This window comes from Lepisosteus platostomus, chromosome 1 (assembly GCF_059453375.1).
Source record: "Lepisosteus platostomus isolate fLepPlt1 chromosome 1, fLepPlt1.hap1, whole genome shotgun sequence".
In the NCBI taxonomy this organism is placed as follows: domain Eukaryota; kingdom Metazoa; phylum Chordata; class Actinopteri; order Semionotiformes; family Lepisosteidae; genus Lepisosteus; species Lepisosteus platostomus.
In genome coordinates, this window is record NC_142611.1 from 3,289,481 (window position 1) to 3,311,255 (window position 21,775).

Below are 21,775 nucleotides of genomic sequence, written 5' to 3' on the forward strand. Positions count from 1 at the left end.
TTCTTAAATAGAAAATCGTATCACCAGACAAGCGTGATTCTTTCTGTGCACTCACTGTTTATATGTTAACTTTCTTCACATCCCATTTTATATATTTTTTGTGTTTTGTTGAAATATTATACTTCTAGGTTATGCAAAAAATAATGTATGGCATACATAGATTCTCCCAGTGACCGGACTGAAATGAAATTAATTAGAATCTGTAAAGTAGAATAGAAAATTCAGATATCTGTTTTTGACTGCAAGAATAATTGTAGTATCTGATATTCATACATCGGAACCGCTGTAAGAATGATCGGGAATGCACCGAGATTTATAACTGGCTAATGAAGGAATGTCAGTTTTTTTTCATTTTTATGTATTTGTTTTAAATACATGCATATTAACCCAGAGCTTTTAAATGTAGGACTCTGCATATGTTAATTTTGAAAGATTTCTCAATCCAGCGTGGTCTGCTTAGTTACTCCCCACGGCGCTAACTTCAGAGGGACCGGGCCGCTTTCCGTTGCCCGTAGCAACGTCATACTTATTCAGAGGAAGAAAACAGAAGGAAGAGGAAGAGTTTAAGGACAGCTTTCTTCGCTACTGGGATTACGTTCGGTCAATATTTACCTAAAGGCAACAGTAGCCGATCGATTGCACTTGAGCAATACTACTGTACACACGTTTGCGCAGAAGCCGAATCAGTTCTGCGTAAACCAAACTTCCTACATAGAAAGCTGGACATTAGATCGTCCTTGACTGCAGTTTGGCGGCCTTTCACGGCATAAATATACGTAGAAAAAAAAGCTCCTAAATCTCTGAAGACCGTCAGAAGCTCTTTCCATGCGAATATGTCAGCGACGGAGATCTCCGCACGCCTCCCGGCTATCCAGCACCCGCTGTCCAGGCTGGGGGACCCCGACTCCATCTCGCTCCGAGGCGTCGCCGCGGACAGCGCCAGAGCCCCGCGGGAGACGGTGGGCGAAGGGGGGAGAGCCGAGGCGCTGTCCCGGAGCCAGAGCAGGAGCCTCCGGCCGAGACTCGAGAAGGGGCCGAGGCCGGAGAGGGACAGCCCCTTCCCCCTGCACCAGATCCCCGAAGGGGTGGAGGTGGCAGCGGCTCCGGCTCCGGCTCCGGAGAGGCCCCGGCTGCCCGTCTTTGGTGAGTTCCGCAGGGGCGAGGGCGACGAGGCAAGGTCTGGGGGAGGAGGTGCGAAACCGGCTGCAGGTTTCCCCCCTCGCAGGTGAGAGCCATTGAGATCCAGGTGAAAATGTGCGCACCGTGTTGGGGGTTTTTGTCAAGTCGTGCGGCTGTCGCTCAAAAATGGTTAAAAAAATCACAAGTTTGAAAACACACAACTGCATGCGAAGTTCCCTTGTTTCTTGGCTTTAGGGCCAAATGCAATGATACTGTTGGCCATACTGTAGGGGTAATTGTAATGCTGTCCCGCAAACGGCACAAGACTTGCTCGTTGTATACGCCACTTCAGGTGCAGGTGAGAAAAGGCAAAATACTGGAGATTTAAAACAGATTCGATGTAGATACATTGAAAGTACCGAAAAACGTTATTTTAGATGTTTCTGACTAGTTGGGAGACATTTGGGTGACGTTTTGAACACAGTATTTGTTGACGCGTTTGTTGAGACAGTATGTGTGTTCCAGACAGAAGTGCCCGCGCTAGGGTTAGGGTTTCAGTAAGAACTAGACTTTTTTTCTGATGCATTTGCTGTGCTTTAGGGGGTATTTGAGAGGCAGGAAAAGTGTCGTTTTGTTGTTTCCTCGAGAAAACAGTTTGGCAAAACGGAGCGGTCAGCAAGTTTTAAGGGGGAGTCCGTCGAGTGTCGCTTGTTTTCGTTCGGCGTTCGCGGACCCGGACGCCTAACGCTGGATAGATGTAGCTGGACATTCTCTCGATTTCGCTTGAGATGCCCAGGCAGTGTAGAATTCAGTCTGCCGCCCGGTTTCCCTGCAATGTTCTCGGTCCTTTTTCCGAAGTCAGATCTTTATCGCGCTGCTTTCCTTTTCCAGCAACGACTTGGGAGCAAAATAGCGTTAAAACTGACACATTTTCCATGCCCACGAATCCCGTAATTCGGTGGGATTGCCGATATTTTATTTCCCGGTGTCACACTCATTTCAGCACCACAAACAGCTCCAGAAAGTAAATTCCTATGTCTCTCTGTTTTTCTGGAATGCATATTTATATTCTAAACTAAAATAAATCTGTCACTAAACTAAATGCCTCCTTTGGTTTCTACGGATGAATGAGGCTGTTTTCAGACACCTTGGTGTTGTGGGTAAGTACGCCATCTATAGGATCGATTGCTGTTCATACTACAGTATAAACCGAGTAAATTAAGCGAAAGTATAGGAAAAGGAAGGATAGTTTGCTTCCTCCAAAATACTTTGGATGGGGATACGTGGATTTTTCATCCTTTAAAATATTGCAGACGTAGCCTAAACTCGAAATAGTGATTGTGTTACATTAGTACAGTCTATGATTACAGTTGCGAATTAAATTTGATTAATTATATGTAATGTCGACTCAGTGCATTACAGTCAGAGCGGTTTCGTTTACTAACCAAGACATAAAAATTAGTTTCGCGTAAATAATAACTACAAGGGTACAGTGGGACTGCCCTGATATCGCGTCAGAAGTACTATTCTGAGCTGACGATGTATTTACCCGAGAGCAATCACCTGAGGGTCACCTGGTCTGAAAAACAGAATTTGAATGGAGTATGTTTAATGATTATGTACAATAAATAAATAATTGGAACGAAATGTTCTCATTCGAATAGTTAGACGTTTGAAAGTCTGTTTGGTACCCATTCGTGTTTCAGGCAAAGTCTGTACTTTGTCTTTAAAAGACTTTAAACTTCCCGTTTAAAAAAATATTTGAGAATTTGCTCCCCAAAATGAGTTTGACTAGCTCCTTAATGCACTGCTAGGTTCAGAGTGCACTAATTCAGTTTCCTGGAATATTAATATTTCCTGGAATCATATTACAAATGGCAAATTAGGAAATTATTATGAGATTTCCGACATTCCGCTATTTCTGTTCGTCTTGTCTGCTTTTTGGATCTATGCATCCGAAGTAATAGTTGAAAGTATGGTTTAAAAGTTGTTTTAATAAATAAAATATTACAGGGAAAGTTATGTTTCCAGGAAATATTATGACCAGCAGAAATATACTCTATAAGGATATCCTCGGTCTGATTGGTTTATTGTATTAGTAGCCTAGTGTGTCATTCCATTTTGATATGAAAGCTGTTAGTTAGAATATTTGTTTTGTTTAAATATTATTGCCGTAGTGGCAGAAAGGTGGGAGCGGTTTACCAGATGAAAACACAAGCGTTATAATTACAAGGGCTTTACACTCTAGTTTAAGCTATTTTAATGTTTGCCCCGTAATACTTCAATATAGCAAAATACACTGCAATTACAGATAATGGCCACAGGAGGACAGCGTTGTCCAATTGAATAAACCGAGTTGCCGCGTAACCGAAACACCGTGGAAAAAAAATCGAAAACCAAATGATCTCGGCAGTTTAACAGATCTATGCCTGAAATTTGGGAATAGATTTTCTAACTAGGGACAGTGGGGGGTAATTTGTTATAAACATGCCTGAAAGTCATGCCGCCTTCTGTGCACCCACCCCTGATCGGAGAGCGGCGTGTCCGGGTGGACAAACTGGATCACCCACACTGAGAGAAGAAGACCCGTTCCCCCTGCCTGTCCATCACAGAGGGGCAGAAGAATTGCACGGATTTATACATCACACACGGATTTATGTATGCAGGACATCAGGGTTAAGACCCCTAATATTTTGAGCGGTGCCAGGGGATAGATAGATATTTTATTAATCCCGTGAGGGAAATTGCAGTTCAACAGCAGCCTGGCACAATCAACACACACAGAACAGTACAACTTAATAATACAGAAAATACACAAATAAGCCACAATGTACAGTGCACAAAGAAGATGTATTGCACAGTATAGATATATTGTACCATCCACAAATGTAGATATACACAACACAATTATAGATGGACTGCAAATCCATTTGATCTCTATTGAGGCAGGACCTCAGTGTTATGATCATCTGAAAAACTTCACCTCCTGGAGCGCCCTAATACAGTGTTACTATACTGGGGCACAGGACTGGAAATTCTGGTCCAGAGAGGTAAGAGCGCCACCTACTGGCCCGACAGCACCATGTACAACAGCAACCTGGTTTTCCTTAGAGCTCTCCCATCCCAGAACCGGCCAGGTCCGGTCCGACTGAGCTGCTGTGATCTGACCAGATCAGCTATAGGTTGGCTCCCTCAGATTACAATGCATGTTCTTGCTCTGCGTCATGACATCACTTTCCAGCATCAAAACCAGGGGTCTCGGTTAAGCAATCGCTCAAAATGACCTCATAAGTTTTCAATGAAGGGAACACTTATCCTTGAGGGCTGAAGGATATTCTGTCTTTTCTTCTAAATGATTTGATTGAGCACGGGACCTGTTTAAGTGATCGCAGGGGAATTGTTCCAGGCCTCCAGAAACTGGTCATTTAAAGGCTGCCTGTGAAACCTGCTTTATGGCCGTCACTGGGATCACGGGGAGACCCTGAAACTAAATAAATGCACAAGTTCGTAACCGAGCTGTTTTGCAATGAACTTGCCGTCAGCGATTGTTTTTTCTTTATTCGAGTAAACTGTTTTTTCCGGTGCTGCAGAGAGCTACGTTGTGAACGGTCCTCTCGCTGGCCGCTGTGACGTTTAGCGTGCAGTGGATCCAGTCCGCGGCCTGTAGCTTCTCCTGCAGCTGAAGAGATGTGCAGGGGTGGGAACGCCCCTCCCCGCAGGGGGTCGCAGCTGGCTGACGGTGCCTCTTGCGTGCCGCAGGGCTGCGAGCGGAGATGGGGGGCCGAGCGGAGAGCCGGGGGAGCGCCTGCAGCAGCAGAGCCAGCACTGCCTCCCGCCCGGGGACCCAGCTGCAGGCTGAGGTGGACGAGGTGAGGCAGCTCGCCGCTGGCCTGGCGCAAGGGCGCCGTCTGTTCCATCTGGGGTGTACGCTGTGCCCTTAGTGGTGTCTAACCCTAACCCTAACCCTGTCACGGATGTCAGAAGGGCATGCTGTGGAACCACAAGGAGGGCAGCACAGCACTGGGGGGAGGAAAAACCTCATTTCACTGAAAGGAAACCTCTGGGAGTCCACGGCTGAGAGCTAACCCCTCCTCTGGGGTAAAAAAACCTTTATTGAGGAAAGGAAGGGGGGGGTCGGACTGGGCTCCGGAGGAGAGAGACAAAAAAACAGACCGAACAGGTAAAAAAAATCACACACAACAAAAAATAAACCCCGATGGAACCGGGGAACTAACAACACATAAAAAAATGACCGACAACAGATAGGGAGACCAGCGGGCATGGGAGCCTGGGACAGACAAAACACGCAACAAATATAAACCGTGACGGAACAGGGGAACAAACGACAAGTAAAAAATAACTCGCAACAGACAGGGAGAGCAGGGGGCATGGAAGCCCGGTTCCAGGAGTAAAAAAAAACAATTCCCAAAACCAGGAAACAACAACAAAAAAAAAATCGCTCGCAGGGTCTAGTGTAGGCTCAGCATTCTGTTACTGATGGCAGAAAGGGCAAGCTGTGGAATGGCCAGGAGGGCAATAAAGACCCTATGCATTGAGGTAAAAGGGGGCAACCCAGGTTAGCCCAGGCTCAGGGGGTCAGACGATGTCAGTATAGAAACCTATGCCCTCAGGCCACAGACGTGGGGCGACCTGGTGCTAGGCGGGTGTCAGGACATTGTACCCTCAATGCTGAGCCAGGAGCAGAGCAGACACAGGAAGTACATAGGCTACACAACAAGACACACCGGAAAGACATGAATAATCACAGGGAACTAGGAACAGGACAGAAGAGCAGCGCCCTCTAGGTGTACAGGGCGGGACAAACCCTAACCCTAATGCAAGGGTGCAGTCTGTCCATCAGAGGGCGTGCCGTGCCCTTAGTGGTGTCTATCCCTAACCCTAATCCAAACCCTAACCCTAACCCTAAATCTAAGGCAAAGGTGCAGTCTGTTCCATCCAGAGAGCGTGGCATGCCCTTGGCGGTGTCTGTCCCCAACCCTAACCCTACACAAGGATAGCTTCCACCCAAAACATGCTTTCAAAGTACTGGTGAACACTCCTGCATTTCCACAAACTCTGTACACAACAACAGGACTTTCAGGAAGCCAGACACACACTCGTCTAAGCAATACGCCTGAGAGGATACACACGAAGTTTCCGTAAAAATGTGACAGAAACATTTCTAAATATTTTAGAATATAGTGTATATTTTGATTTATTCCGCATTAACACCTGAGGGAAATATGAAACAGAAAATTCTGTTTCATGATGCAGAAGTTCCTCATTATTATCCAAGATAATTATTTCGTTATAACAATGAACAAAAACTTAATCTTAACAAAATGTTTAATTTTATTTTAGCCACTGTTGTAATCTTGTGCGATGTTATTGTTAGAGTAACAGATTATTATATTGTTACCTGGTGTTATTACAGTACAAAAGCAGTAATAGTGGTGCCTACCTTGGATATATACATTCAGTGTTCAGTAATTCATTTAATGTAAACCTAGTAATGGAAGTGTGATCTCAACTTTATTTTATGCAAGCCTGAAGTTTCTCGTACCGTTTTTAGTTCTCACGCATGTTTAAGGAAAATGTTTTAATAGCAGCCCAGTATGTCTTAATATTTAATACTTTGTGTTCTTTCTGGGAATCGGCAGCTGGAACATCTCCTCCGTGAGAAGCTGCGAGCCGGTGGGTATTTCACCATGAGGCAGCTCTTCAAGAACAATGACCCTGAGGGAAAAGGACAGGTGAACAGGTACAGAACAAGTACAGGCGAAGAGGTACAGGTGAAGAGGTACAGGGGAACATAGACAGATGCAGAGGTAGAGGTGAGCAGGTACAGGTCAGCAGATACAGGTGTAGAGGTAGGGGGGAACAGGTACAGGTGAGCAGGTACAGGAGTAGAGGTAGGGGGGAACAGGTACAGGTGAGCAGGTACAGGAGTAGAGGTAGGGGGAACAGGTACAGGTGAGCAGGTACAGGAGTAGAGGTAGGGGGGAACAGGTACAGGTGAGCAGGTACAGGAGTAGAGGTAGGGGGGAACAGGTACAGGTGAGCAGGTACAGGAGTAGAGGTAGGGGGGAACAGGTACAGATGAGCAGGTACAGGAGTAGAGGTAGGGGGGAACAGGTACAGGTGAGCAGGTACAGGAGTAGAGGCAGGGGGGAACAGGTACAGGTGAGCAGGTACAGTAGAACAAGTACGAGTGAGCAGACAGGAGAGAGGATATAACACACCGACAGATCTGAAGACAGCAGTCTGATGTGGATTCAACATTGCATCATGTTTGTTCATTTATGTAATTTGAAAGGCAATTATTGATTCCATCTTAGAAAACACTAAACCAGAAGAGATGAGTCCCTGGATGGGCATTGAAGAAAAAAATGTTAATACTTAAACCTGAAACATTTACGTTAAAGAAACCTGAGATCAGTAAAACTTAATCTTATTCAAGGATTTTATAATTTAAGTTGACCTACACATTGTTTACCTATTTCTTAAAGTTATCTTTTTAAGATCACCCTGTTGTCTTTGCAGGGACGTCCTGCTCATGATAATCACCAAGTTTCTGGGAAGATTCATAAGCACAAAACAGTACCAACAGCTGCTGTTAAGGTCAGTGTTCTTTCACTATAAGCACGCTTTCGGGTAGATGTGTGGAGTCAAGCATTTATAATGACGTACACAATCGCAAAGAAGAAGAAGAAAATAAAGTCAGTTAAAGAAGATAAACTAGTACCGGCAAGCTTCTGTAGCTCCAGCTGATATTTGCCTGAATGTAATGTAACCAAAGGTATCTGCCTAATGATTTGATAAGGCAGCTCACATCGCCAGTTCAAGAACATAATAAACATTGCCCACTCTGGTACATGTAGGACAGTGGAAGACCCATCCATGTCATTTTAGCAAGGTGCAAAAAATAGAAAAGGAAAAATAATGGTGAGAAAATGAAGGCAAATCCCAGTTCCATAAGATCAGCTGATCACTGAGGTCTAAATAAGGACAACAGACTTTCCTGCCCAGAGTTCCCTGCTTGACCATTCAGTGGGCTCTGTAGGGCCGCCCAACGGCCTCGTCCACACGGCCAGGCTGTCGTCCCTCGGGTCAACCAAGGCTAACCAAGGCCCCGACCTTCCCAACAGTAATTCAACTCTTATGTGAAGTAAGTTTTTTACTTACTTCCCGGACTGTCCCACACTGGACATTTTCTGTGCGGGCAGAGCAGCTGAAAAGACATGTATTCACAAAACATAACAATCTAGCACAACAGGAAACCATAACCAGATAAAAAATCTTGCCCGCATAAGATTAAAAAACGAGTCAGGAGCTTTAAATAAATACAATCACAGCTCCAAATAAACAAGACGCTGGGTAGGGGTTTGCCTGTGTCGCCACCGGTTACCGGTTACCCTCATGTGATGTGTCAGCCTGGCCGCCTCTGATCCCTGCTGCTCTTGTGTCGGCTTGGGTCCCCGCAGGCTGCAGCTGTCCCAGAAGGCCATCGTGCGGTTCGAGGAGCTGCTCGGGGCGGTCCGAGAGCCGGCCGCCGACGGGGCCCCCGCCTGGCTCGGCCCGCTGCGCCGTCCCGGCGACGGAGGCCCGCTGACCGCCGCCCAGGTCCAGGCCCAGCTCCGGGGCAAGGCCGGACAGAGGTACCCGGGGGGTCTGAGTCACAGAGACGCTGGCGCCGTCAGAGACAGCCGCCTGGCGTTTAGACTCCCTCAGCTTTCGAGTGGAGACCCCTCCCCGAGACAGGCCTAGTCTCTTTTCGCTTTTAGCCGCAGCCCCACACACAGGTTCTGTGTGTATCTGTTGAAATCGGGGGTTTCATTCCCTGGGTGATTTTTTCTCCATAGCAACAGATAGCGAAACCTTGGAAATCGCACAGCAGTTCGCTAGAAATAACCCATCGCCGCCGTGCCTAAATCATTGTTTTATTTGTTTCAGTCCAAGCCAGTTAAACACCATCTTACTGACGACCTCACATCAGTAATGGAAACTACCTGCAGTAGGTTTCCTATTTGGGGGGGGGGGGAAGTGGAATCGAGGAATTAGCATCTCATTGTGGAGCCATTTTTTAAGTCACTAAAAGCAGACAAAGGGCCAACTGTACGTTAAAATCAAAAGAAAATAACTGCTGCTGTACACGGCCGGCTCCACGGCGGACGAGGCTGCGACCGCAGGGGAGAGAGTGGCCTTAGCTCCCCACGTTCAGTCACAGCAGCCCGTACGAAATCCCCGTGACTAATCGGGAAGACCCGGACAAGCGCAGTAACGGAGTCAAAGAGAGCAGAGCCGAACGGGCTGCCTGAAACCAGTGATTTCAGTTTCTGATCTAATCTCATTATCCCCAAAGATTTTTTTGGTAGATCCGAGGCTTTGAGGTCTGCTGTTTTTAAGACTCTTGAAGCAGCAGGTCCCCCAAGCCGTGAGAGCCGTTATCTTTTGAACTGCCAGGTCCTCACTTTGGACGCTTTTAACAGCAGGGGGCTGGGGTGGGGGCTGTGCTTCGTGGGGCAACCGAGTCAGATAACTGCACAAATGTCTGTTTTCACTGCCACTGTCAGGTATGACAGCAAGACGGGTTTATCTTCCTGTACATTTTAAACATGTATTTTTTAATATTAGGAACGTGAATCAAATATAGATTACTAGTAGTTGGTAGTCTATTATTATTATTATTATTATTGTCGCTATTATTATTTTGCATGTGCCCTCCTCAGGTTTGCAGATTTGGCCGAACAGCTGGTTCTGAAGAGCCCAGACGGGCCCGGCAGGATTGTGGCCCCAAAACTGAGACACTTGCTGGAGGAGATGGGGTTGCACATGGAGGACGAGGAGTTCGAAAAGCTCTGGAAGAGGTTCGATACCAAGTACTCAAATACAGGATTGCAGAAATATGCCCCTTTGATCAAAAGCTAGAGAAAGTAGTCAGACAAACCCCAGGGTGAAGACCTCTGACCATTAAAGGCCTTATAATGCATGAACTACAGAACCTTATTCATAACCAGGCTCAGTGGGAGACACAGTATAAGAACAAAATTCGATTCTGTTATCCTATTTTTAACATTAGTTAACCCCTCTACAACCCTACTGGCCAGTCACAGTCATGGGTATTGCAGATCTTACTAGAAAAGAAACTGGATAATTTCATTCTGTTATCTCGGTGACAAGTAATAGTGATTTCAAACTTTCAAATGGGTGTTGCGTCAAAGGTCACACGTGTCATTGAACTCTCGATATGTTTCTTGGCACCGTGACGCTGTGCTCTTCTTAATAACTGGCTTCTTACTGAGCTCTTGATAAGCTACACTACATGACGCCGTGGTCTTGATAAGGTAGAGCTCTGGGCTTTTGTTCCAGCAGATATGACCAGGACGGAACTGGGGCCATCAGAGTAGGTGCTCTACTCAAGAGGCTTGGGATCGATTTTGGAAAGGATCCCTTGGAAAATGTGGGCCGACAGTCAGCAGACTCTGTGAGCATGGAAGACTCACAGAGTAAGTGTCCGATTAAAATTGTTGGAAACGGTGATTAGGCGTAAAAATAAGTTGTTATTTTGGTGCGCTGTGACAGTTTTTTTTTTGTTTGACAGTTCTTTAATTTCCCACAGGCATTTGAGCAAACTGACTTGTACCTACAGTATCTCCTACACTGGGCACTCCCAGTCTAGGTTTTCTACAGTACGTCTTCTTAGATGATCAACCTCTTAAAGCTGTGGAGAAGGTTAAAACCCCCCTTTTAAAGTCTTCCTGTTAAGACCTTCAGGAGACACACAAAACCTGAGGGATTTGGGAACCCGTGCCTTACATTGTAGGGACTCAGGAATGTGTCATAATAAAAATGATCTGCAGTTCTGCACTGCTGGTGAGACTCTGGATGTTCTTGCCTGAACTGGATACCTAAGGGATTCGTAAAAGAATACCTTGCCTTATTTTACATCTGCTCTGCCCTGGCCTTAAAACAAAATTTCTGGTGCTTTACTGTTTGGACAAGAAGCAACCATTCTCTCTGCCAATATGAAGTGTGGGTCCGTTCACGTCTTGCAGAAATCATGTAAAACTGTAATTACCGTAGCCCCCCACAGAGGGCGCTATTGTACAACAGCTTGTGTGAACCTCAAGGTTTCTGTTTATCCTTACAAGGCTTTCTGACGCTAACGTAATCAAATGAACCTGAAGATGAACCCTAGGTCTAATCGTTAAGTTTTAGGTTACTTTTATCAGTTTAATACACATTAATATCTATAAATAAAAAAAACAGGTTAAAAAGCCAGGTGTTGCCAAGGCTACAGTATGACTGTTTCTCTAGCATTGGCTGAAAGTAATGCTTGACAGTCTAAAGGTGTAGCACAGCGCCTCAGAAGAACGGAAGAGACGCTCCTCCACCTATGAGTCCCCTGACGCTGTCTTGTGTGTATGTGTGTGTTCAGAGCAGTCCAGGATGCTGTCCAAGGCAGAGGAGGAGCGCAAAGCCTCCATCACCATAGAGCAGTGGCTGAAGGACAAGTTCAGAGAAGGCTTCCAGAGGATGAAGAGCGAATTTGAAAGATGCAGCCTTGGAAAGGAGAACAAGGTACGAGCATGCCGGCGGGGGGAGGAGACGGCACTCGGGCTTTGGTCCTTCCTGGGGTGGTGAGGCGGGGGAAGAGGACAGGCAGCATGTGTCCACTTGGAAGCAGACGGGAAGTGAACATCAGCAGGACTGGGTTGCCATTCCCTTCTGAGATCGTCTTCCGTCACGTGACCCTATTACTCGTCTCCAGTCTCATCTTCAATCAGTCAACTTACTGTACGAGGTGGACTGAAAGCTGGAGGGCACAGTGAATCAGACACATCAGAAACTGGAGCGGCTCATTCCTGATCTAGATTATTAGTCAACGGATCAGAGCGTCTCGTCAACCGGTGGAGTGAAAATTAGAGTGAGCGGGCAATTCAACTGCTTGTATTCATTCCAAACCCAAACGTCCATGGATTCAGTTAAAAAAAAAGTGTTTCTCCTTTACAGTGTGTGCATTTGAGTCTGAGAAAAAAAAAACGGTTTTATTCTAAATGTTAATGTGATTTTCTCATGTCTTTTTCCCTCATAAAGGTTCCACTGGACGAGTTTCTGCGTGTTTTGGCGAAATTCGACTTGCACTTGAAGAAAGAGCACCTGAGTCTTTTCCTGGCTCGATGTGGTCTGGAAGGCAGCAAGGCTGGGATTGACTACATCAAATTCCTCGGGAGATTTCAGGACCGCAGCGAGGAAGGAGTCACCCACAAACTGCTGTCCAACCCACAGCACAAGTTAGTATCTCTGCATCCGCCTCAGAGGGATCTCAGAGCTCCAGACCTAACACTTCGAACAACAACCTGCTTTATTCCTATATTTCAAGCGAAATAATACCTCCTATTTTTGCAATTTAATTGAAAAAAACTATCAAGAATCTGATACTGTGCAATATTTACTCATCCCTCCCAAACCAACCCTTACTGTGTGAAAGGCCTGCTCTTGGTGTTTAGAATAATACAGTATATTTTGGGAAGCAGATGCCACAGGCTTTATAACTTTTGTGGACAGGGAACGCAAACAATATATAACAATGCTAATAGACAAATGTTTATCCGTCCTTGGAGAAACAATAAAGTGGTGTTGTGAAAGTACAGATTTCACCATTTACAGCCTGCGTCTGTTGGGAAAGAGAGACTGTTGCAGACTCTCTGGGCTTCCTGTCCCGGGCGCATGTTTTCATTTGTGACAGTCGTGTAAAGTGAGTGGGTACCCTGTGCCGGCCAGCAGCTTAAGTAGTGCTAATCACCCCGAAGAGGCTGAGAAAACACTATACAGTACAGTGAGTCCCAGGGGGCAGGGGGTCTAACACAAGGCCTGGCTGTGTACACAGCTTGCAGGACAATTGCCCTGTTTAACCCCAGAACCCAAAGAGGTCTTTGGTGATCTCTTGGCTGTTTTACAAATGGCAACAGGAAGACCGCTTAAGATGCAGACCCAGATGCCAGACCAAATTAGTGCAAAAGTTGAAGTCTTGCCAAATGTTACAGAATGTGTTCATTTTGGTAATGAAAACCTGCAACAGACATGATCAAGGTGGAGTGTGTGCAGTTTACACTGGAGCAGCTGCAAATGTTTCGGAAGTTAAGTCTTCGGGGTGGTTATGTGCTAGTGTGCAGCTCAGCAGCAGATACTCACCTCTGTACTCTCCACTGAAGGGGCCGAAAGAAAACGGCTCCTTCCTCTCGAGACAATTCTCACACTAATGGGACTGCAGATCAGAGGACTGAAGATACAGAAAAATGAGCAGATAAATGTCTGTGTGTGTCTCTCTGAGTGTGGGTAGCCATCGGAAATGCTCCACTAACACCATGTGAAATCAGCATCACCGGCCTCAACACGATGTGTTTTTCCTGACTATATAGCTGCTTGCAGCCTTTAATCAGAAATAATGGAGCCCAGGGATCACCAATCTGATCAATGCTGGGGACAGAACTGCAAGTGCTGAATCATAACAGAAACACCAGGACAGCTCTTTCGTTCACCCTCCTGTGTGATGCTAAGGCTATTTCATTTCTGACTGTTCGTGTTGCTGAACACCACAATTTCAGCTGTGCTCTACCATCCCTGGATGTATCAGCACCTATTTTACAGAACAAAACATGAAACCTGGGATTTTAATGTGTTTGATTTTTGTATGCCTAGCAGACACCCATATCCAGCGTGACTTTAAATATAGAACACAACTTTGTCTGTTAAGTTTACGACACAAACGACGCTTCCAATAAATATTGCCTTGGATTTCGTGAAATCCCAAAATATCTAACATGGGATTTCAGATTTTAAAAAAAATATTCAGATGTATATCTAAGAATTGAGATTTGGTGAATCCCCTGAGTAAATATGACAGGATTTCTGAAATCCCCGGTTTCGTGTTCTTACTGTAACATATACAGTGTCTGTGGTACAAACGTATCATAATAATTAGATTAGATTTCTGGAAAATTTGTTTTCTGACACTTCACACTGTTCTTTTTCAGATTCAATCGAGAGGAAAACATCAGCCTGGCCTCTACAGTCACAGCGATAGAGGCGAAACTTGCACACCTGTTTCAGTCTGATTTCCTAGCTCTTTTAGATACATTTCGGTAAGTAACACACTCCCTCAAACTGGCTTGTGTGTGAAGTAATAATCCCAACTGATACTGATGCACACTCTCAAATACTCAAATTAAAATGGCCAAACCCAGCAGGCACTAAGAACTGAGTCACAATTCTTCACAGAATGTTCACTAGAACGATAGGTAGTACAGGTGCACAGGTTTGAAGAAGATTTGAAGTTGTTCTGTTGACAATAAAATATATATTTTTTAATTTTTGAAACTGGGAATCTAATTACCGGTTATGGCAAAACTGACTGTAATGTACCTTCATGGCTGTCCAGTTTTTTTTGTTATGATGCACATGAAACTAATCCCTTTTGTTTCTGAGAGCTCTGGGAGATAAGCGTGTTTTGTTACAGGGTGCCTGTTGGCAGGTCTATATTCTGTTCATACAGTATATATGATAACAGTATATAATCTATAAATCCTTAACCTTCCTCTCGCTGTCTCATGCGAACAACTATACTTATTTTATCCCAGAGAGGTTTATGAGCCCCACAACTGCAGTGTAAACTAATACACTCTAAAACTAATACACAGCTCAGAGGGACAGCTGCTCCGTTACAGTGCCATATCGGTGAAAGTCTCGTAACCACAAATCTGCTGATATTAGTGCCGTAGTAAAACGGTGTTCATATATACTCAGGGTGGAACCTAAGAGAAACAAGTTGAAATGGTGAATGAAAAAAGATGAAGGTATTTTGGTATCAAACCATGCAAAAAGGAGGAATAATTGACTCTGGACTTTGAACTATTCCTTCACAAAAATAATGATGTCAGAACATGCCACTGAAAAATGCGAGGGATGTTTCGGAAGAATCTTTTACTACATGCAGAAGAATATTTATGAAGTGAAAGTCAAATACTGGCTGAGTGTCAGGTTGACTGTCATTAGCACACGAGAAATGCAGACTTGACTGTTGTGCCTGAGAGGCCGGTTTCAGCAGAGACTGTAGTTGAATTCCTCACAAAGATGAGCAGAAAGGCTGAGAGGATGTTACGGGAGGGAGTGTTTGTGGCTAAGTCCAGGTACAGCAATGCTGTTCTTCGCTACCGTAGCTCAACAGCAAACAGGACAAAAAGTGTTAACTTGTTCAGACAGACGTCAATCAACCTAGAGAAAACACTGTGTGTGTCTTCCCTACAGTAAAGTCTGTGCTTGAAATCGAACTCCTCTGAACAGATGTGATCTGTCTTGTGCAGTGACTTGGTTGAAGTGGGAGAGGATATATGCCCTTACTGGAGACGAGTCAGCGATCTGCCAGGGTTAAAAACCTAAACCTTACGGTAGAGTGTAGAGGTGGCCCTGCTATTCTGTCCACCACTGAAACTGTCCAGAATGACCTCCTCAGCGTTAAACGTCGTGGTAATCGCTATCCGAGATTAGCGTGGACCTCTCTTAATTGGCAGCCACCAGTCCAACGCCACTACTTTTTGCAAGTCTGTGTGTGTCTGTGCTCCTCCACAGACTTCATAGGCATCTTTCCCCTTCCCGACAAAGACTGATCACATGGCCAGAACAAGACAGAAAAACACTATGCCATCCTGCAATCAGGATCTAGCACAGTGCAAGCGCCGGCCTTCAGTTTACCTGCTGTTAGCATGTAGCCTTGGGTGAACAGCTTGCCGCATAATCATACCAAACCAGCAGGGGGCGTCCAATTTCTTGGTGGAGGGAAGCATTGCGGTAGATGGGAATAATATTGAAACATAAGCCCATGATTATGACGCTTGTCTTTTACAGTTTGAGAGGAATTGGTCACATACATTGAGTTTTGAGGCTTTATAACGATTCGTATGATTGTGTTACATCCTCATATGCCTTTTGTTTCTCTTTTCCAGAAAAATTGACAAATTTGACAGGAGAATCATAAGCCAACAGGAGTTCAGAGCTGCGATTGAAAGCAGGTATTATCTGTGGTGGCGCTTTTTCAATCTTTTTGTTGACTCGGATTACTTTTAAAAAGATCATTAATAATTAATAGCTGACTGCAGCGTTGCATACATAAGTATTGGAATTTGAAATTAATTTTCTGCCATGTGTATTGTATGTAATCTAAATCCTTTTTGAACTTGTTTGTATTGCACAAATTAATTTATAGCAAGACACCGCGCGTTCGTTTTTTGTATTTATTTTTAAGAGTTTGGTTTAGAACTAGAATACTCTTGCTGCGACCGGAGAGGCAGCGGTTTGGCTGAGGTCCTGGACTGCAGGGCGCAGGGTAAATCCTTTGAGTGAGAGCTAGACGCTGTGCGTTTCGAGACGCTGTGGCCGGGGAAGCCCTGATTAACCTCTGACACTCATGTGTGGGGCATCCGCTCTTGAGCTGCGAGGCCCTGACAAAGAGTTAATGACCGGCATATGCTGAGGGCATTGTGGTCCGTGTTGACCCAGCAGTGACCAGGCGGAACGGCCGAGCTCCTGGCTAGCGTGGCTGCCTCCCTCTGCCCCGCAGGTTCAGCATGGAGATCGCCGATGACGAGTTTGAGCAGCTGCTGGACAGGCTGCCCCTCGACGAAGAAGGGAATGTCCAATACCTCCAGTTCATGGCCGCCTTCGACTCCCGGTAAAGAGCCCTGCTCGCCTCGCTCCCCCCTTCTTTCTTGTTTCCAGTTCTTGTTTCAGTTTGTAGCTTGGCCCGGGCCGTGTTTGAATCTTCCTCTGGCTGTTTGCGGGGAAGACTCCTGCCATTTGTTTCTCGGCTTACGACATACAGTAGTCCAGTTCTGCTCAGAATCTTCTCTTCCATCAGTGTGATGAACTTTTCACCCCGGTGATCATCGAGCCTGTGAAAGCGTGTGGGTGTGAAAAAGAGTCTATCCTCCTTAGGAGCTCAGACTTTTCCCTGTCACGACCTCCCTCTGAAATCCAACTCGAACCTCAGGCTGTCCTGAGAGCTCGCTCTTGGAATGGTCAAGGGAGCAGCTGTGGCTGGGCTCGCCCTTCTCTGGGCAGTAAATCCTTGCATTTGCTTGTAGGTGTGAGAAAGAGTGTGGTTCCACAGGCAGAGCACTTTATATGTAGAAAGACGCTCCTTTGTCCTCCTCTGATCTGCAGTGCACACCTCACCTCAACACCCTGTCGGCGCCAGCGGCCCTTCTACACCACAGATTAGAAAGGAGAAATGACCTCACCTTTTGAATTTAGGGAATAAATGTATCAGTAACCTCACTAGAATGAGAAACCTCTTCATCAGACAGGAGCTGGAGTCTTTTCCCCAGCAGCTTGACAACAGCAGCACTGTGTAACATTACTCACATCTACAGTTACATACCCCTGACACCGATATTTTTAAACATCTCGGTAAGATATAACTTACCGAGGGGATAGTTCTGGATGTGCTTTTCCATCACAGTCTCCAGAGCTTGCATCCCAAGAAAATTGATTCCAAACTTAAAAAAAATACAGAGTAGTTTTAAACCTCTCTTTTCAGTTCCTAAATTTTTTTACGTTGATCTGTACTGGATACTGCTCAAAACCTGCTTTATCGTGATATCAGTTTACAATATGAGCACAGAAGTGGGAGTTAAGACACACAAACAGAACCAGATCGAGCAGCTCAAGTGTGAAAACAGACTGACACTACATCAGGAGCACTGCACGAGCCCAGAAGTGGCAACCAAGACAACATTTAACATTAGCAGCAGCGGTTAAATTAGGCTTCAATTAGGCTTAACCCAGCAGAGCCATGACCTGTCATGTGCCCATGACAGATCTGCAGAGGCTATCCACTTAGTTTGTGGCTCTGGGGCTGCCTTTTTATTAAGGTGCTCTTGCCTAATCCAACTAATCTTAATATAATCGGTGCAGAAGCAGAAATCTTCACTTTCTTTGCCCAAGTGCTCGTCGATCCACATGATTCTGGGGTGTGGACCTGACCCAGAAAGGAAGGACAGAGAGAACACAAAAAGAGAAAAGCAGTACAGCTGGATACCCTCATCATGCAGTATCGGCACTGAGTCACCGTGCAATACAGTCGTAGCCCCAGGCTTACACCCATTACACATTGAATAAAAAATGTACTCAACATTTGTTTTCTGTCTTTAACTTTAAAAACAACAGCGGCAGTGCAGCTGAGTCTAACCTTGACAGCCTCATTGGGTATCATGCCTAAATGGCTTGGGGGAGCTGACTGAGAAAGACACATGCAAACTCAGAACAACCCTTAACTATTGAATGAATGGTGACCAAAACAAACGGCTTGCAAATGGTTCTTAAACGACGCAGGGTAATGAATTTTAAAGTGCTTCAGCAGCAGATTCCAGACATGTGGTGCTGGATTGAGTGGGTGTGTGTGGACAGGGAGAACTCTGTGTGTGTGTATGGGATAAAGACCTATACAGCTAGCCTGGGCTTAGCTGACAGGTGACAAGAGTTACACTGAATAGGGATTTTGTAATAGCAACAGGCAGGAAAGCTAGGCTTCCAAAGACCCTCTGAAAGGAGAACAGTAACAGTTCTTACACCCTGAAACAAAATGACTGCAGAAAATAATGTAGTTAACATAGTTGTCATTTTGCAAATCAAAGTGCCCACTTGTCTCTTCTTCCGAAAGGTATGAAGGTTTAATGTATTAATTACACACGTCACAATCTCAGTAGCTCCATACCCACAGACCCTGGGTGTAGGGGTTCTTCCTAGTGTGTTTTATGATAGAAGCAAGTTAAAAAAACAAGGATGTTTATTGCGTTTTCCTAAAAAAAAAAGTTACCTATTTTTAAAGCTTAAGACGTACAAAATGGGCCATAGTTACCCAGACTGGAACAAACGTCAGTTAACAAGCCTTATAGGACGTTTTCCTCTTCTAGAATAGGGGAAAAGTTTGCATATATTAAATAACTTATCTGGGCAGACAAATATGGCAATATCTGAAGCTCTTGATATATAAGTTAATGAAAAGAGATAAGGAGAAGGAGAAAGAGATTAAAAAAAACAACAGTCTGTGTACCACAGTAAAACTAGACAGAGAAAATGCCAGCTAAAATGTTTTAGCCTACAAGATAAATGTATTGGGAAAAGGTGCTATGTAGATTCAGCAGTAGCTATACCAATGAGAAATTGTACTGATGAATAGAAACAAGGGAACTGAAGCAATATAATGACACATTGTCTGTGGTGAAAAGCGGTGTTTTCCAAATAAGAAGAGCAGAAAGAAAGATTACCCTCTAAGAGTTCTTTAAGCATTTGGGTGGACAGAAAAAATAATTTTAGAGACCCAAATACTGTGAAAAGAAAATACAGTCTAACTGGGCCATTGAGAGTGACGATAAAGTTCTTTTTTTTTATTCAATCGATCTCTTCACAATATGGGCTCTGTGAGCGGGCAGAAACAAAAAGGGTGGCATGTTCTCATCCACGGGGGTGCTGAAACTCCCGGCCGTCAATTAAATCGTCTTCTGCCGGCCGCGGCAGCGGAGCCCGAGTTTGTGTGGTCCTCTCGGAGTCAGACGGCGGAGTGGGAGCGACCGGCCGGGCGATGGGGTCCGTTCCTCCTGGGTGACGGAGACGCCGGGCTCTGTGTGGGAAATGCGAGGGGGAATCCCAGGCCGATTCAGTCTGAGTTCTTCCATTTGTCCTTTAGTTTTTATTCCCAGGGTGGCAGCCGGAAAGGAGGAAAAAGGTGACGTTAGGGAGATACTAGTAAAAGTTAGTGCTGGTCAGACCTGGGGACAACAATAGCGCAGTGTTGTTGAGGGCTGCATCCAGGACTGGGATATTCTTCCCATGTCAGTATAATCACTACTGGGAGGTAGCTCGATTAAGGATTACCATATCATTAATAGTATCCATGACTTTTGTTCAAAGGCTACTTGTGTAATGTTGCCTTGTGGATGAAGCAGCCTAATCCTCTGAGCTGCAGCTGTAGAAGAGCAAGATTCTGAGAGCCGCCCACACTGACTTCCCCGTCCCTCCGGATCAGTGCTGAAACACAGATAGAAACAACAGTCATCTCAAAGCCAGGGGTGGAGAAAAAAAAGAGGAGACATCCATTCTACATTTCCACATTTATCCCCGAGTTCCAGGCTTTGCCAATGTCTCCCATTCATCCCTTTCTGACATTCGGATCACCGCTCAGATGGTGGGCCAGATTAAAAAAGAACAATACAGTTTTAAATGTAAAAAATGTGAATCTATTTATTCCCCCCCCGCCACCACCACGGTCCCATGCATGAGAAAAAAAAACAGAAGCATTTACAAGTTATCTCTCTGGGTGTCTGGTCTGTATGGACTCTTATGATTTTTAACAAAGGTCACTGGGTTAAGCATCTCTTTTGTAGCCCTAACTGAACACAGATCACGTTCCTCTGAAGGATAATCAATTAATTACGTGCCATAAAGATACATAACATCCACAACTACCATAAAGCAGAGGATCATTTATCATCAAACTAGTTCAACAGAAATAGTTTCACGAAATCTGTCCGACAAAGAAGCAGAAATTGTTGTTTCTTCTTTCCGAATTTCAGCGTGGAATTGCTTGATCCTCTGCAGCCTTCACACACTGAGACAGCTCCCCAATCTGACAATCTTGCAATCTGACCAAACACCTTTGGGCTGAGATTAAAGAGTAGAATTTCTAGCATTACCATTACACTAGCGATTTGGTATTTGGTAAATATCTGATAGCTCATCTTGTCAGTTCAGCTCATTCCACAGACGGTTCAGAGAAATTGAAACACCCCAGAGAAAAGCCTGGTTCTGCAAGCACAAGGCGAAGGTTGAACCTTAACAACCTGCCAACAGCTTGCAGCAAAAAAAAAAAGTCAATAAGTATTTAGGCGGGGTTTCCTGCTAAAGCTGGGGTACTTGCGTTAAGGAGTGTTCTGCCCATGCAGGGTTAAAATCACATCATTGGAGTTAGATGACAACTCGTGCATCAAGAGGAGTAAAAACTTGACTTGAAAGAGGTGTACGATCTCTGTGTCTGGCAATGGGTTCTCATGCTGCTGATAGAAAAGTGACGAAACACAATTAAAAGAGAAGGCTTTTGGTGGAAACAGGCTTCTTAAAATGTGATGCCAAATAATTGTATAAAAATGGCTTTGGCATTTATCCTCTAATTCCTTTGATTTATTTAAAACAACTCTTCTGATACCAGAAGTATAAGGGTGACACTTTACTACGATATACACTTTGCAGTTAGATATGAGAGCAACCTAACAGTTCTTCATAAGGCTGCAGTTTGTCATGAGTAAAAGCTCGTATCAGGTTGTTGACACTCTGTTAATGCCCGAGAGCATAGATAATTGAACTTTGAAACCTACTGTATAACCTGATGTGTTTCCATCATGTCCTTTTGGTGAATACAGGACCCCCAGCTAGAGCCATGACAGGCCCCACAGACTGGCATGTGTAGTATGTGACTTTAAAAGAGCTCCCCCAGAGCATTCTTTTAGTGGCCAAATCCAACAATCTCTGCTGTCAAACAGCACTGCCATTCCACTCAGATCTACTCCTAAAGTCCACTTTCCCATAGTGTGTGGGACCAGCAATC

The 21,775-nt window shown here is 45.0% G+C and overlaps 1 protein-coding gene across 3 annotated transcripts in view; it reads left to right on the top strand.

The window, feature by feature from the left end:
* LOC148677511 (EF-hand calcium-binding domain-containing protein 6) overlaps positions 1-21,775 on the top strand; it is a 32,742-nt gene continuing 10,967 nt past the window's right edge. The window contains exons 1-12 of one of the 3 annotated variants that reach the window (XM_088639646.1): positions 1-1,225; positions 4,879-4,988; positions 6,780-6,880; positions 7,663-7,740; positions 8,604-8,777; positions 9,849-9,986; positions 10,492-10,625; positions 11,558-11,700; positions 12,217-12,413; positions 14,157-14,264; positions 16,122-16,187; positions 16,736-16,846. In XM_088639646.1, coding sequence (XP_088495772.1) covers positions 826-1,225; positions 4,879-4,988; positions 6,780-6,880; positions 7,663-7,740; positions 8,604-8,777; positions 9,849-9,986; positions 10,492-10,625; positions 11,558-11,700; positions 12,217-12,413; positions 14,157-14,264; positions 16,122-16,187; positions 16,736-16,846 — 1,760 coding nt within the window. In that variant the 5' untranslated portion in view covers positions 1-825. The remainder of the gene's footprint in view (positions 1,226-4,878; positions 4,989-6,779; positions 6,881-7,662; positions 7,741-8,603; positions 8,778-9,848; positions 9,987-10,491; positions 10,626-11,557; positions 11,701-12,216; positions 12,414-14,156; positions 14,265-16,121; positions 16,188-16,735; positions 16,847-21,775) is intronic. The other 2 variants (XM_088639655.1, XM_088639664.1) reach the window with 2 other exon arrangements.